The following is a 17,390-nucleotide window of genomic DNA, read 5'->3' as shown; positions in this document are numbered from 1 at the left end:
ATAAAAAGAAGGAAAAAGGCAACATAGAAAAGCATCGCATATCATTTTTGTTTGGCCTTTCATGAATAAGTGATTTCGGCATCATTTTACACTCTCTCTGCATGGGGAGAACTCTTGTTCGGTGTTTCTGCAAGGATTTCCTTAAGGAATCATAATGGAGAATCATGGGCATATGGTGTTTTTCACAAAAACTCCAGACCCCTTTCTCAATGAATACCTAAGAAACCAAATTGTATTTAGGACAGGATGAGTTTCCTAAATGAAAAGATTCTGTCATATTCCAGATCACATATTCTTCTTTTGTTTCTGAGGTCCCAGGAACTACTGGATCACACACCTGAGTACCAGACAAAAGGACTGATTCTGGAGCTGTGGTCAGTGTGGCTGTCTTAACCCACAGCCCTCTCAGTTACAGATATTGCACCTGTTGTATTAGGGAGAACACTGCATGGCGTCCCCAGCCAGCTGGTACACTGGCTAGCAGCACAGAAGTGGAATCAACAACAGAGTTAGAAACTCAATTTTATGGGTATCGAAAACAAAAACAAAAATAAAGAAATCAAGGAAATTGAAAGAAAAATAATTCTGCAAATACCTGTGGTAGTTCAAAGATAAAGTGGACAGTGCCATAAAAGAAAAACATTAAAATATTCTATAATTTTAAGAGAAAAGAGTGTGACAATTTATGTTGAACCTAAAACATGACTGCAGAAAAGGCTTTAGAAATCCTTAGTGACTACTCTTGCCCTCGGATTTCTCTGTGAGTACCGGAGCCCCTCCCTAGGCAGCTCTGGAGCAGTTCAGACTTTTATTAGGGACTGCACTTTTAAATATACATCCTAAAGATAACACTCGCTCAGGTACCCAGACTGGATCATTTGAGGAATTATAACATTAATTACAAGAACAAACCCTAGAGACCTCTCTGTTCCTGAAAATTAATCTGCAGGCAAATGCAGAAACAGGAAAAAGGAATATGAGTTAGCCCGGTAGTACAAAAATTCTCTGGAGTCACTTCTAAAAATTCTAGTTACTGAAGGGGGTAGAGATACACCTCTTGTGACAAATCAAAGCTCATGGTCTTCACCTGCAACTTCTTTTCAGAACATATTCCATGGACCTGGCCAGATTTTGTGTTGGGAAGTGAACGATGTCACATTAAATGACTTCATATTCACTGTGACACAGGCACTTTTCTCCTGATAAAATTTCTTTTATAGAGCTGACCTTTTGGATTCATCTTCTTTGAAAGTTTGGACGGGGGCAGCAATAATCTGCTGATCTGCTGAAGGCCACAGCCCCTTCCTTACCTGTAATAATAATCTCTCGTCGCCTATGACGGCAGCTTGGTTCCAATTAATCACTTCAGAGAATGGCAACTCCCATCCATTGCTGAGCATCACAGGCACGCAGGCAGCCTGTGCAAAGAAGGGTACTTCATGAGTGTGAGGAAAGAAGCAGCGGGAACCGCTCCAATCAGGAGTGAAATCAGTGCAAATTCAATTACTGGCATTTCTTACATTGCAGGGATCCTGGACTGCTCAGGCCAGGAGGAAAGTTAGCTTTTATGAGTTATCAAGTCACATGAAGGTTGTATGTATCCAGACTAGATTTTAATATTTGCAAGTCTTGCCCTAGAATGCTAAAACCCCATTCCTGTTCTAGAACATAGGTTTGGCTGACCTTACTTCCACACAGATGACTGGACTCACTGGAGAAGTTTTATTGATGTAACAAAAGCTTGCACCAACAAAATCCGAGCATAAAAGCAGCCTTGAATATAAACGGCTTTGTCAATGTAACTGCCCCGAGTCTACCTGCAAAGTGGTTTATCCCCATGTCATGAGCAACAAGGAGCAGAAGAAAGCTCAGCATCCCTATGTAGCATTTTGTGGATTTAACTAGTACATGGTGTTCACCTTTCCTTTGTTCTGTAAACACCTAAACCAGTACCTTGTTCCCTTCAGTGTGAAGTGATCCAAACCACAGCCGTACCAATTTACTATTTGCGTTGGGATCTAATAGCCAAGAAACAGTAGGCTAATGAGAAAATGTGAGTTCCAAATAACTTATAATCCAGACTTGAGAACAATTTGCTCCATGCCACATCCCAGGAGACTAAAAGAGCATTAGTGATGACATGCTTTGCAGAACACACAGAGAGCACTGGAAAAGACTTTCAGAGAAGGCAGCTCTTCTGTCTATGACATGACAGAATGATTTGCAGTTAGAATGGCAGGGACAGGAAGTTATGAAGCATTGCAACAAACACACAGATTCAGGCAGTGCAGGGCACAGAGGAGGAAAGAACATGGCAGCAGGGGTCAAGGAGTGGAGAATGACAGAGGTTGAGAGCATGCTTCTTCTTTGCAACTAAAGAAGACTAGATGCACCTGCCAGGTGAGAAATGTGGATGGTTGTCTCAGCAGGAGAAGGCATGTCTGCAGAGTGAGGTTGATGAGCCAAGAGACTCTCACAGAGGCTCCAGAGCTAGAGCCGGGACCTCTGAACTACAGAGCCTCAGCATAGCTGGGCCAAGTGAGTACCACTCTATTGGACACCACTTTAAGAAATTAAAGGAACTGAATGATGACCAAGATGGAGACAGGACAGACAATCTTGCTTTTGGGGAGTACCAACAATAAACTCTTTCCATTGCTCTTGAGACTGGCTTCCAGGAAAAGGGCAGGGCCCCCTTCAAGGAGCCCAGCTGGCCTGCCTGGTAGGCCAAGTTGGCAAATCAGATCTACCTTCTATTTGCAAACATGACCCTTCCCTAATGGCAAAATCATTTAATTTTCTTAAGTCCAAAGATAATGAGTAAATCCTCCCCCAACTTCCCACTTTTCAAAAACGTTTCAGATTTTCTTGGGAAAAATTTCAGATTGTCAAGGGAAACTACACCTTTTCTTTTGCTATCCCTGGAGAGGTGATAAGGTTAAACCTACCGAGTCTGACTTCATTCTCAGCCCTTTTCTGGGGAGGTTTTAGGGTCTCTTACCTGCAAAGCCTCCAGGAATCTGAAGGACCCAAGCCTGCGACCACGAGGAACCAGACAGAAAGTGGCATTGTGCAGCATTTCCCGATAATCATACCTAGGAAGAGAGGAGGTGTAATCAGCACAGGAAGCCCCATGAGGAATGGGGAGGGGGGTGGCCATCGGTGGGTGCACATGTGTTCAAATTTACCCAGAGCAACTCAGGAAAGGCACGGCGGGCAGCTCTCACTTTTGCATTTTAGGGAAGGGGCTTGTCACATAAAGAAAAAATGTGAACTATCATGTTGGACAAAGCCATTATGTACTCTTTTGTAAACAGTACATAAAAAGACAAGTTTCATGGTCCCAGCAACAATTTGGCTTGCCCAGTCTTTGCTTCCAAAATCAGATGTTTGTGTCTTGGTGAAATATGTTGCCCCCATAGATTAAAAAAGAAAAATAAATCACGGCTTCTTCTGTTTAACACCAAGACATTTAGCAAAACTAAAACTGTTCATGTTCCCCACCCTCCCCAAAATCTATGCTATTAAAAACTACTCAGGAAACCTCTATCCCAAGCACAAAATAGCTTTGTTTTCTCCTTCAAGATGGAGTTTCTGCATTTAATTAAGGACATTCCAAGAAATATTCCTGTAAAAGAATGGCTGACATGACTTGTAGGAGAAATAAGAGGTGAGGTAAGAAGATGTTAGCCTAAGAAATGGTGAAAGAGGAATAGCAAGAGAAAAGAAAAAAAAAAAATCCTAAATTGTAGGGGGCATGGGAAACCGGGTTACAGAAGAGATGATTGTTTCTTTTACTCAAATACCATCTAATGTTATTACACTGTTTTTGCATTTTGAAAAAATACAAAACATAACATAAGTGTCACCCATTTCTTTATGCCAGTGAAGTTTAGGAAAGATAAAAAGCATTTCATTTTGTTTAGGACTGTCACTTTTAAAGTGATTACCACAAACACATTCCTACATACACAGTTTCAAGTACATTATCAGTTTAAGAAAACTTGAGATGGCTTGTGTCCTGTGAAGGCCTCGATTCTTACAGCCAAGATGAAATCACTCTCATTTTTCAAGAGCTTCCAATGCTGAGCAGACAGGTGTGACTTTGACAGTAGCATATGTCACCAGCATTCTCTGACTCTAATAGTCTAATTTAATCATAGCCTGAAGGCACTGGGTTCTTCCTTCTTCTTTTTGGGATATTGATATATACATTTATATTTTTAAAGTCCACATCTATTTTTATATTCTCATACAAACTAGGCATATGGGAGTAAGCCAATTTTCAATTATAAACCCGTCATTAAGAAGAGACATCATGCAAAGGACCATTTGCTTAAACAAGCGTGTACAACTAATTTGCACAAGAAAAGGTCACCGTGAATGGATTAAGATTATCTCCATTGAGAGTGAAATAAAAAAACCCTTGCTGCATTAATTAAATTGCAAAATAGACTTCAAAGTAAAAAAGATTTTTAAGAAGGCTCAAATTTAGCTAAATTAAAAAAACCTAAATTATGAGGATAAATTACTTCTTTTTCCTCACCAAATACAGAAAAATAATTGACTGATATCTTCAAGTCTAAATGTTGATTATGTCTGAATCTCTCCCTAATAGATGGAGAAGAGGGAAATGTGTGTACACACACACACATATACACACACACTCAAATATATGTATAAAGTTTAAATTGAATTTTTTTAATACAGAAAGGTCGAATATACTTCAGACTACAGCAAGATTTAATAAATGCCCAGAATAGAAAGCCCTGGGGGACTAGCACAGAAGGTCCTACATCCTCATCATTAGGCTACTAAAAATGTAAAACCCTATTAAAGTTCTGGATTGTAACAAGTTTCAAAGTTGCCAGTTGCAAAATTTACTTGAGGGTATGGTTAGAGGGAGAGGAAGGGCAGAAAACTTACAGGAAAAATTCAAATGATAGTTATACTAGGGTGCTGATTTTAAATGGTTGAATAGAAGGATTATTTGCTGATATAGCAAATCAAGTTGACACAAGTGAAGCTTGCATTCATTCACATAATAGGTCATATGAGATGTGGGAAAAACACTCCCCTTGCAGAAGTTAGGAACCCAGTAGGTGAGACTACGAACAAAACATATGAGCTTTCTGGGCCTCAGTTTCTTCATCTGCAAAATGACCCAGTTGGGCTAGATGACTAAAGATCCAGTTTTAACATTCGATTACTATGTTATCGTTTTAAGGTAAGAAAGAGGAATGTCCTTTTATTCCACTGCTTTGAAAGTTTCTATGCCCATTATGTGTATGTATATATGTATATATAGATATCTGCTCATATTTACACAATGTGTATCTAACATGTGTATATTCATATAGACACACACAGAACATATACACACGTAACAATGATTTTCACTCCAAATTCTAAGCATGCTCAGCCCATGAACCAGCCTTTCTTTTGGGCTCTATGGACAGTGAGCCTGTGAATCATTAGTGTGTTCTCACCGAAGGAGTAATGACGTCCACAAGTGGTGCAGGCGACAGTTCTAGGCTGGCCACGTGTTTGGTACTCTCCCTCTCAGCCCAGTTTGCTGCTCTCTCACATTCCACATCTATCTCCTTCCAGATGCTTAAACACATTGATTTATTTGATCATCCTTTCAAGAAATTCTACATCACACTAGCCCATTCCTGCAGAAGTAGTCCAGAGAAGTTGCTCTCTAGTTGCTAGATCTACCAAAGAATCACCTGACAACCAGAAAATGCTGATGACTTGAATTGAAGATGTATTAATAAAATCTCCTGGGGGTGTTTGTATTACAAGAGGAGATTTTGGAAGGCCTTCCAGAATAAACACAAAGAACCCTATTGATACTCTCCCCAGCAAAACTATAATTTAACTAGTAAAAATTATAAAAACATTTGTTTAAAGTCTCTGGAAATTGTTCCAAGGGCATAATGACAAATAAAGAAACATTCGTTCAAGAAAATCTACCACGCAGGTTCAAGTCCTGCTGACTACGTCAGAAGAAAGAAAAAATAAAATAAAATAAAATAAAATAAAATAAAAAAATAAAATAAAGAAAGAAAATCTACCAAACCTCGGCAAGAACTGCAAGAGTTCGTGGTATCTGGGCCATCACCTGCTGCATTGCCAAGCCCTACGAGCTCTGCCTCATGGGAACTTTACTCTGGGCCAGGACAGTCAGAAAGGCTGGGCTCTCCATCCCCCTATCTCTCATCAAGAAAGTAAAAAAAAAAAACAACCCATAAAAACAGAATACTATTTGCAAATCATGTATCTGATAAGGAACTTTTATCTAGAATATGTAAAGAACTCTTCTGACTCAACAATAAAAAGACAAATAATTTTAAAAGGGGCTAAGGATTTGAAAAAAAATTTTTCCAAAGAAAATATACAAAGTGCTGATAAGCACATGAACAGATACTCAGCATCATTAGTCATTAGGGAAATGCAAATCAAAACTGCAAAGAGATATCACTTTATACCCACTAGGATGGCTAAAATCAAAACGACAGATAAGAACAAGCACTGATGAAGATGTAAAGAAATCAGAACCCTTCATGTATTGCTGGGAGGATGGTAAAATGGGACAGCCACTTTGGAAAATAGTTTGGCAATTCTTTTTTAAACTCAAAACCGACTTACCACATGACCCAGCAATTGCACTATTGGGCATTTATCCCACAGAAATGGAAACTGATTTTCACACAGAAACTTGTCCACAAATGTTCACAGCAGTTTTACCTGTAATAGCTGCAAACTGGAAATCACCCAAATGTCCTTCAATGCATGAATGATTCAACAAATTGTGGTACATCCATAACCTAGAATACTTGTCAGCAATAACACGGAACAAACTATTGACATACACAACTTTAAGGATATGCTGAGTGAAAAAGCTGATCTCTAAAGGGTATAGACTGCATTTCCCATTAACATGACATTCATGAAATAACATAATTATAGGGCTAGAGAATGGTTAGTGGTTAACATTGGTTGGGGGTAGGGAAGAAAGACAGGGAGACTTGATAGGTCAAACGAGGGGAATAATCTTTTCAGATGGACTAATTCTCCCCTATTGCTTACGTTTAGAAACGAGTCACATTATAGTCATATACTACTTAAAAACAAAAGATAAACACATGACATCCTAAGCAAGAAGGTAAGATGATGAGGGAGATGACTAATTTCAGAGAATTTTCAGCTCTAATTTATAAATGGTTTTGTTACCCTTTTCAAATGGGCATTAAGTTCCCCACCGTAGAGGGAAGGGATCACAAAAGGAAGAAGGGTTTTCCTAAATGACCGCAAAGAAAAATGCAGTAAAAATGACATGACCCTGAATTTAACCTAGAAACCAGTACCTCTCTATGGCTATACTAATTTTCTCCTTAAACTTGTACTGAATATACGGAATGCACCCCATTTAAACTGGGCTATGCGATAATGCATAATTGAAGTCCTTCCCCTCCATATGAAACATGTTTTTGCTGGCAGCAATTCTGTGCAACTGTGGAAGTAGAGCCAGCGTGGCCCTGTGCAGGGGCCCTCAAAGTGTATTCTCCCAGCCAGCAGCATCAGCTGCATATCTGGGAACTTGGTAGAAATGCAAATTCTCAGCCTCACCCAAACCTGCTGAATCAGAAACTCTGGGGAAAGAGCCCGGAATTCTGTGTTTTAACAAGCCCTCCAGGTAATTATGATGCACCCTAAATTTTGCGAACCACTGGCATGGTAGTTAAGAGCATAGTAATTAAAAGCTTAAGGACAAAACAGCTTTACAGGCAGGAAACCTGGGTTCGAATTCCAGCTTAGCTACTTATAAGCTGAGTGATCTTGGGAAAGTTGTTTAATTTGTTTAATGTTAGTCTCCTGGTTGGCAAAATGGGGTAATACTTATACTGTGAGGATGAAATGATGTATTTTTAACTAAAATACAGGCGTATTAGAAGCAATCCGTAAATGGTAGCTATTATCATTACGGCTGAAGGAAGGCAACAGACTGTAATGGAAAACACAGCCAATTTCCAGTTAGAAAATCTGAGTTGAGGAATTTGGGTTCTGGATCTACCACTTTCTGTACGATCCCATGCAAATCACTTCACTTCTCTGAGCCTCAGAGTTAGGAAGACCAAATGAAATCACGTACATGCAGTGTAAACGGTAAAGCACTATGCAATTGCAAGTTATTATGGTAAATTATATCAGCATGAGAGGAATATAAACATAAAAAACTAGTAACAATTAAAGAAAAAACTAGACTCCCAAAGACAGAGCCAAAAGACAAATGTGGAACAGATCTTTTAAAGTAAAATGAAAACAGAAGCTGTGAATCACAAGGCAACAGCAGCTTCTAATTGAAAGGACTTTGCCTTATTATCAAAAGCCACATAGACAAGGATGTAGCTGGTGCACTGTGCTCACAGGTCCTCCTGTGGTTCCCACAGTCTCTCTGTAGTATGCACATCTACTCCATGAGCCTGCTTTTTGCTAACCAAAGAGTTAGCAAAAGAAACAAGTGATCCAGCCTCTCATCTCTGGACTCACACAATTCTAGTCTCCCCATGATGTTACAGTTTGTCTCAAGCATTTATTTATAAAGTAACTTAGCATCTACAGCTGATCCATTCCCTCCAGTCCCCATCCTCATAAGTAATTAATCTTTGCTTACATCCAAGTTTCACTCACATCCCTTAAGAAGAAAAGAAAACAAAACCAACTTATGACTGTCTTAGTTCCATAAAGTGCACTACGATGAGGGAAAAAAAATAACATCCTTTGAACGCCTCCTCTTTGCTTCTTTCATTGGTTCAGCAAACATTAGTTGAATGCCTACCGTGTGTCGGGCAGTATTCAGGGAGCTGTCCAGTGGAAAAAACAGATGTGTTATCAAACGATTCTTATTCAGGGAGGGAAGTGCTAGGATGGAGATGTGAGGTGGAGGTGGGGGGTATACAGAGAAGAGAAGCAATGGCCACAGCTGGGAACGAGAAGCAGGGAGGGCTCCTAGAGGAGTGAGACTCTGAGCTCAGTATTAAAGGGGGCACAAGAAACAACCTAGTAAAGGGGTAAGAGGAAGTGATGGGCATTTCTGGGGGTAGAGATAGCACAGCAGGAACAAAGGCACCAAAGTGACAGAAACCACCCAGTTTGGGGTGGCAATGTCAGGGCTGGGGGAGCTCAAGCTGCTGGTCCAGCTGGGGTCCCACTGCGAAGGCTCTGTATGCTATCCCCTGCAGCTCAGACACGATCCTGTGCGGGTGACAGGAGTCACTGAAGGGCTTAAGCAGAAGAATGGCATGTTATCAACACTATCCTCGGGACTTCATATAACTCAGCTTCGTAAGGAAGCAACTAAGTTCAGAGAACTCAAAAACCCTGCCAGTGCAGGTCACAGCTAGGACCAGGAGCATCAGGGTTCCAGTTCTGGGCTTTCTGATTCCAGAGGCCATTTTCTTTCCACTATATCATGCTACCTCCTCGGTCAGCCCACGCAACATGCAGTGTCTAAAAACAATATTTCTGATGAGGCCAAGTCCTAAGCAGTTCACCTTGTTTCAAGCATTGGCAATAAACAGCTCCCATTTAAAAGGACCCTTTCTCTCCTACTCAAAACTTCATCCATGGTCTGGGCGCAGTGGCTCACGCTGTAATCCCAGTACTCTGGGAGGCCAAGGCGGAAGGATTGCTTGAGCTCAGGAGTTCAAGACCAGCCTGAGCAAGAGCAAGAGCAAGACCCCATCTTCACTTAAAATAAAAAAATTAGCCAGTGCAGTGGCAAATGCCTGTACTCCAGCTACTTGGGAGGCTGAGGCAGGAGGATCGCTTGCGCCTAGTAGTTTGAGGTTGCAGTGAGCTAGGATGACACCACTGCACTCCACCTCAGGTGACAGAGGGAGACTCTACCTCCAAAAAAAAAAAAAAAAAAAAAATCACCCAAGTCATTACCAGGAGTTCAGGCTAAGATGGTGTTCCATTATTTACTAACCATGTTGCCTTAGACTCTTCCTTGGTCTTTACAGATTTAACACAAAATTCCAATTATTTTTAAGAAAACTCCAAAGTTTATATCATATAATAAAATTGGCCCAAGGCACAGATTTAAACTGAGAAACACTTAAGTGGGAGCCAGTCTTTTAGCTGGAAAATGGGTCCAACTAGCCAGTGTACTATCTCTTTATATGCTGTCTTAAAAATACACAACATGGAAAAGGATAAGCCCCCGGGGTCTTTGAGAATTCACTGGACTTGCTGAAGGTCATTTCTTCATGACACCTGCTCACAGAGTCTCTGTGCACATGAATGAGCTGCAATGTATGTGAGGGTCAGGTAAATGCAAATGAGCCACAGAGATGTGTGGTGCTGGGCACAGCTGACCAGACTGGCTGCAGCCTCAGGGACACTGGGTGCCCCAGAGCGGGAAGGCACTCGCTGTTTGGAGGTGGTGCAATTCCTTACAGGCGATTCTTTGCCTTTGAGCACTGCCTGCTGCTAGAACCGCCGGGGCACCCAGTCGTGCCAGGGATTAGGAATTTATTTCTCTGGGAAGCTCCTTGGTATGAGGCTGCCGATCCCAAGCAGTCCACTGCAGAGAACGATGCTTGGCTGAAATCAGGGACAGGTATGTATATTCGCCCTTTCACACTTATTGGCATTCCACAGAAGACAGCCTCCTTGTTATGTTCATTTATTGTTAAATCCATTCCATCACAGGGAAGGGAGGGAGGTCACCTTTTGGGGGCTGGGGCAGGAGGCCTCTGTGAGAGGCATTTACTGTAACACACATCATTGCACGGAAGCCTCACAACCACACGTGCGGTGGGATGGTTACACCTGCCTCTCGCAGGGAAGAAGAGAGAGTCAGAAGGGTCCTTGGTATCAAATGTCCTGTCTGATCGCACTGGGTCACAATCCCCTATCAACTCTAACCTCTCCCACTCATCCTTACCCTACAACTCTACTGACAGTTTCAGAACTTGAAACTCACAATAGGTGGTAGTTGCTACCTGTGTATATTGATGAATACAGCATGTGCCAGGTGCACCTCGTACTTCATATCCTGCTCAATGGCTACTATACAAAACCAAGTAAAAAAATATGACAGCCACTAATGATAACAATTATCATAATAATATCCCCACTTATTGTTTCCTATGGGTGGGCCACTGTGCTACACAATCTGTAGTCTTTACTGCACTTTATATTTACAACCACCATGGAAAACAGGTGCTATTGGCTCCATATAACACATGAGGAAGCAGAGTGTTGAAGGTTTCGTGGTGTTTATAGGAGGCGGGTGGGATCCACGATGTGCTCTGTCGTCTCTCAGAGCTGCCTGGAAGGAAGGAGTAACGTGGTGCCAGCAAAGGTGGAAACGAGACGTTTAAGACATTGTGCCCATGACATTAATCTCAGGAAGCTTTCTGAAAGAGGTAAGGCTTTGCGGCACCAGCTTTAATGCTAAGCAATACCAACTTTCAAAACTAGAGATCAATGCAATTCCAACACATGTGGGTTTAAATTCTCTGGGTAGAAATAAAACATTTCTGAAAATGCTAAATAAAGGGCTACCTGGGTACAGGGGGGGGAAAGAGAAGGGATTAACAATAAGGGATCCAGCAGCAACAATGACCTTGGATGGATAAATGGGTCCAGCAGAGGCACGTGCAGGCCTGATGGCGATGGGGAAGCCCGAGGTCATTATCTCACCATTAACCTTTCATCGGGCTCAGAGCCACAGGGACTGGCCAAGTGGAATGGGGCCAGGAAGCGTGGTCTGAAGCCCGAGAAGACCAGCACGGGGCAGGCTGTGCAGAGCGTCTGTCCTCAGATGGCAACTCTTCCCCTAGGACTAGCCAAGCCCCAAGAGGCAGCTGCAAAAGCGACACTTCTCCCTGACACACCCCTTTCTCCTCTGCTTAACTTCCACTCCTGCTGCCTGGAAGAAGCCTCCCTGATCCCTGAAGTTCTGCCACCTGGTGCTGACTCTATTGTCCACTCTGCATTAAGTTGCCCCCCCCCCCCTTTTTTAACTTCCTTCCCCTGGACTCCAGAAGGCAGGACCTTGGTCCTACTTTCTGTTGACCCAGCACCTACCCCAGGGCCCGGACTGCAGCAGCCACTCAAAAGAGAGTTGTTACGTGGGGGAAAAGGGCTCAGTATCCACTGGTTTGCATTTTGATGTCCGAGGGCTGTGGAAGCAAGGAGGAGACAAAGAAGAGATGCAAGCCCTTCATTACAACAATCTCTAGCTAATACCCACACATCCGGGTCTTGATGATGCCTTCCAAGGCTGATTTTCATTCTTACATTTAGGCTGAACCCAACTTACTTAGGGAATAGAAAATAGTGTCTTTTAATTTTTTTTTTTTTTTGTCTTCCTGCATTTTCTAACCTTTCTCTATCTTTATTTCTATCGTTCTGGCAGCTTGTTAAACATTTCACCTTCTCTCTGCACACTGATGAGAGTGAAAAATTGTGTTTCACCAGCCCTGATAAATAGCATTATTTGCAAATCCAGTTGAATGCATGTGCAGCGCTATTCAAACCGAACCTTCTCCTGGCTTTCCTCCACATTGGAGCTGAAGGAAAAAAACTGTAGAACCTCCTCACAGCTCCTGCAATGACAAACACTGCCTTGATCCACAGGCAACAACTCCTCCTCCCCCCCACCCCCAGAAGAAAACTGGGCTCAACACAATGTTCTGACCACTTCTCTTCTTGATCCAAAACATCCTTTCCAGTAAGGCCAGCCTTGATCAGGCCTCGGATTAGGAGGAGATTTGGAAGTCCTACTGTTGTCGTCCCCAGGGTAGGCACTACGCAGATGCTGTCTGGTGTCCTACATTCTTGTCTCTGCTTAAGCCTTTTGTCTTGTCTCTGCACTTAAGTGATTATAAAATACCTTGAAAATCCAATTACAGTTCATGGAATGATAGCTGGTTCCATAAACCTCACCTTCCCATTTCCTCTCCCACTGTTGGCATCTCTGAGCTCCACCTGGTGACTTTGATGGTCAGGGGCACCTCATTCCTGAGCCTTTTACACTGAACACAAAAACAAGACCTCAGAACTCTGCATAGGCTGAGATGATGCATCCTCGAGAACTTCTAGGACACCCAACGTAATGTGAAAATTGTACGAAGCTAGTTGTCTATGCAAAGTTTAATCATTCCCACCCGGGTGTGTGAATGCATAAATGTATAGATCCATGGGACATAAAAATCTGTTATAGCAGAAGATGTGATGCCACATATTGTTGATTTACCAGATGACCTTTGCAAGAGGGTTGGGTCCTTAGGGATTGGGAAGGCCCACGAGTCTAGATTCTGTCATTTCAGCAATGGTGCCTGCTCTGGGGGAGACAGTCAATGGAGCTGGGTCGCCTCCCCCTCCTCCTCTAGGTGACCAAGTTTACCACGGTCCCCTTGACTAGCTAAGCAGCTAGTTAACTCCCATGTGCCTCATTCTGGGAAGATGCTGTGGGACAGAGAGAAAATTTAAGCATCGGACTGGGGAGAGGTGGGCCAAGCGGCGCTAAGGATGCCTTTGTGCCCTGATATTCACTCACTGGACAAATGAGCATGGAGCAGCTCCTATGTGCCAGGCAGCACCCTGAGTGCTGGGGAAGCAATGATGTAAAAGCCCTCCAAGAGCTGCCGCTCACATCTTTGCAATCCCAGGGCAACAAGAGTCTCCTTAACGGCCCTCTTTCTTATGTCTCCTTAAATCTCCTCCTCCTTCAGAACTATTAATAGCATCAACAGAGCAACAAGAAGCATATTCTGGCTCCTAATAGTTTTAAAACAGAATGGGTTCATTGGTGTCTCCCTAAAATCCATTTTCCATAGAGCAGCCACAGACACCTTTCAAATGTCATTCCCAGGCTGAAAACCCTCCAGTGGTTCCTCCTGGCACCTAGATCATATTCACACCCCTTGCCCTGGCCGACCAGGGCCCACGAGAACCAGCCTCTGCCCCCTCCTCACTCACCATCTACAGCTATAATGTCCTGTTCTCAGTTTCTCGAACTTCCATCTCCTGCACTTGCACTTGCTGTGCCCTCTGCCTGGAACATTCTTCTCCAGGATCTATCTCAAGATGCCTATCAGCGTTCAAACAGCCCCTCCTCAGGGAGGCCCTCACAGACCAGCCGTGTTCCAGGAACTCACTTCCCATTGCCTTGTTTCATCTGTCCTGGCATTTCCTGATGTCTGAATTCACACATGGACTTGTTTTATTGGCTTACTGTCTTTCTCCCCAAAACTTCCCGAGAGCAGGGGCTTACCTGTTCTTGTTCACTGCCCGACACCAGCCCCTGCACTGTGCCTGGACCACGGTAATCTTTTAAGAAATATTTGTTGAACAAATGTCAGATCATTCAACCCTCACCCCATCTCACCCCATTTCTCAGGGATTTATAATGCTTGTGAGGTCATAAAGCATCCAAACTGCTGGCAATATTCGCAAGGATAATTCTTATGACAAGTTTCTAAAAGGAGATAGAAAAATTCTCTTTCATCTTTGTTTTATGCAATGCTAGCCTTCTTTCTCTAGTTAATGTTAAGATTCATCTTCTCCAAATGCCATCTGTTAGGAAAGCAAGAGCCCATTAAATATGACTGTAGAAAAAAAATGTTAAAGAAAGAACATCTTTAGAGATGTTTATGTAAAATGATAGGATAAAACGTGTACAAACTAATATATAGAAAATACAGTTTCTGATCTTGACTTTGTCCTTAACTGTTTGATTTCAAGGAAGTCACTTCGGTTCTGAACCCCTGCTCATTTATAAAAGGAGACACTCATACCAGTTTTGCCTACCTAACGAGGTCTACCGAGGAGCTGACAAGACTGTGTACATGAGAGCATTATGCAAACTAAAGCAATTATAAATATTAGGAAGGACAAGTAAAAAATTTTCTTGGAACGGTTTTTGTACATATGAGGCATAATGTAGAAAATGTCAAAGGCCTGGCATTGCTTATGTTTCTTTTTTCTCTTCTTTGAGTCCCAAATTTTTGTGGCATATGCCCAAAATCCATCCACTGCTTCAGAAGTACAGATCATTTTCCAAAAGAAGCATCTGGACTAGCTAATTTGTTACCAAAGCCGATGATTAAATGCACATGATACCGTGGGGCTGAATGGCCAGCCGCGAGTCCCAGTTTTCCCCTGTATTAGGTTTCAGCTATTAACCAATCAGTCTGTTTTCAGGGTATGAATTTATAATGAAGATGGCTCAGAACCCTTGGCTATGGGGCTCTTAAAGAGAGAGCAATTCTGTCACATAGATCGTCTTGTTGCTTGGTTTCCATTAAGGTATCTTGGCTTTTAAATAAACTGTCAAGTAAAACTTGGCATCAACACAGAAAGTGAGTAAGTTCCGTTGTAGAGTTGCTGACAGCTCAGCTGCGTGTCCGATAGATAGTTAGTTGCTCAGAGTCAGCTCCGAAGGCGACTGCATCCTCTTTGGAAGGGGGCCGGCATCACAAACTGCCTTCCTCGGGATCAAGTCGAAGCAAAATTTAGGGATGATCTTTATGGAAAGTTAACCCAGCAACAGCCAATCGACCATATACCTCTCCACAAGTGTTGGTTTTGGAATTATAAAAGTTTTGGAGGTGCGAAAACATAATTGGAAAACTTTTTTTCCCTGCTTAAAGGGCTAATTGATTTCACAGGTGTTTAATTATCATTTGCTATGAGATAATACCTTGTAGTGTCATAAAAAATGGATTTAATTTTCGAGTGCTTGCAAAACCATTGCCAAAGCCAAGTTAGAGCTAAAGCTAGATAATTATTCTATAAATCAAACACACTGCCTCCTTTCTTTAAAATGTTTAATACTTGGAGATAATGATATCTGACAACCTTGAAACTAACATGAAAAGGATTTTCCTGCCAAGTGCCAAAAGGCAACCATTGGAGCATTTCAGGCAGTTTGGTTCATTAATGGCGACTCAGGCAGCCTCAGGACCCTGCCTGTAGGCTTCCAAAACATGCCAAGGGTAAGAGCATTGGTGTGTGTCAAGACACAGTATTCTCTACTGAAATCAAATGGCCACACATCCAATAAGGTCTACAGAAAAAACAGAAATAAAATCCAAACCACCCTTAGCACAGAAAATGGCCTGAAAACAACTGAACTCCATGCACTCAAACTTAAGAGTTCTGGAACATGGAAAGTGGAGATTTTTCAACTTGATCAATGAATAGTTTCCTATCTTATGCTTAGGGCACAACACTTGTGCTTTCTGTAATAACAAGGGAGGGAAATCACAAAATCAAAAAAAATGTTAACAGCTGGAAGGCACCACAAAGATCACGCAGTCCAAATATCCAGATGAAAAAAAAGCAGTCAAGAGAGGTCAAGTAACTTGCCCAAGATACCACCAGAGGCAGAACCAAGATAAAAAGGATAGTTCTGAGTGAGCAGAGAAAGGAAGAGACAGCTTGAAAATAGATTTGGAGTCCCATTCTCACCCAAAATCTAAAAATAAAAGGCAGAATTTTTTAAAAGACAAAAAAAAAAAAAAAAAAAAGTGAAGTTTCATTCTGGAAAAGGAGTGGTTATTTCTTCAACAGAGCCCAGTTTCCACAGAAGTGCTTAAGCTGCCTTAAATAACTGCATGGGGGTTTTAGTTGGTGCCACATTTCAGATTTTTTTTTTCCTCTCCAACTTTTATTCAGAAGCTGTTGAAATCATAACATGTTCCATTAGATTAAATGTGCTTAAATGATTTAAGAAAGCAGGGCAATCTGCCTGGGCACACACACATACTGTCAGCATTATTGAAGTTATTTAATGCCTGTGTACAGAGAGTGCACACGCCCCAAACCACTGCATGGCATGGATTTTCAGGCAGTTCAATCTAGTCTTCATGGTGCTGGTTATATTATAAGGCAATATGCAGCATAACTGGGGCCATTGCTGGACACTGTGCTTGGGTCCTGATTTGTAAAAGTCTGGGTCGAAGCCACGTGGGCCCCAGCATGGTCTGAAAGGGGTAAGATGGAAGAGCATCCATAGGGACTGGTCTGGGACAGCAATGGAAACTCCTGCAGTGAATAAAAACGGTGGTCATGATTACAGCTAACATTTACTGAGAACTTATTACATGCCCAACTCTCTGCAAAGCACTTTATGTCCACCTGGTCATTTGATCTTCCAACAACCCTATGACTTAGGTAGTATTATATCTCCCATTTTCTAGAACAGGAAATTAAAGATTATACCTAATTTATCTACATTCACTTAATAAGCAGGCAGGTAGGATTTGAAGTGAGGCATTCTGACTTCAGGGCCCAAGTAGTCCCTTCCATAATGCTTTTAGATGTCCTATTGGCTAGCAAAATGAGCTCTGTCTGGAGGGACACAT

General features: G+C 42.1%; 1 protein-coding gene across 1 annotated transcript in view; it reads right to left on the bottom strand.

Annotated features, from left to right (window-relative positions):
* The window catches only part of EXT1 (exostosin glycosyltransferase 1), a 272,500-nt gene that overhangs the window by 32,125 nt on the left and 222,985 nt on the right, over positions 1 to 17,390 (bottom strand). Inside the window, exons 2-3 of the mRNA XM_069466057.1 lie at positions 3,002 to 3,095; positions 1,311 to 1,418 (exon numbers count right to left, since the gene is read on the bottom strand). Coding sequence (XP_069322158.1) covers positions 1,311 to 1,418; positions 3,002 to 3,095 — 202 coding nt within the window. The remainder of the gene's footprint in view (positions 1 to 1,310; positions 1,419 to 3,001; positions 3,096 to 17,390) is intronic.

Source organism: Eulemur rufifrons, chromosome 3, assembly GCF_041146395.1.
Source record: "Eulemur rufifrons isolate Redbay chromosome 3, OSU_ERuf_1, whole genome shotgun sequence".
Lineage (NCBI taxonomy): Eukaryota > Metazoa > Chordata > Mammalia > Primates > Lemuridae > Eulemur > Eulemur rufifrons.
Note: the sequence above shows the minus strand (reverse complement) of the source record. Positions and strands in the feature narration are given on the sequence as shown.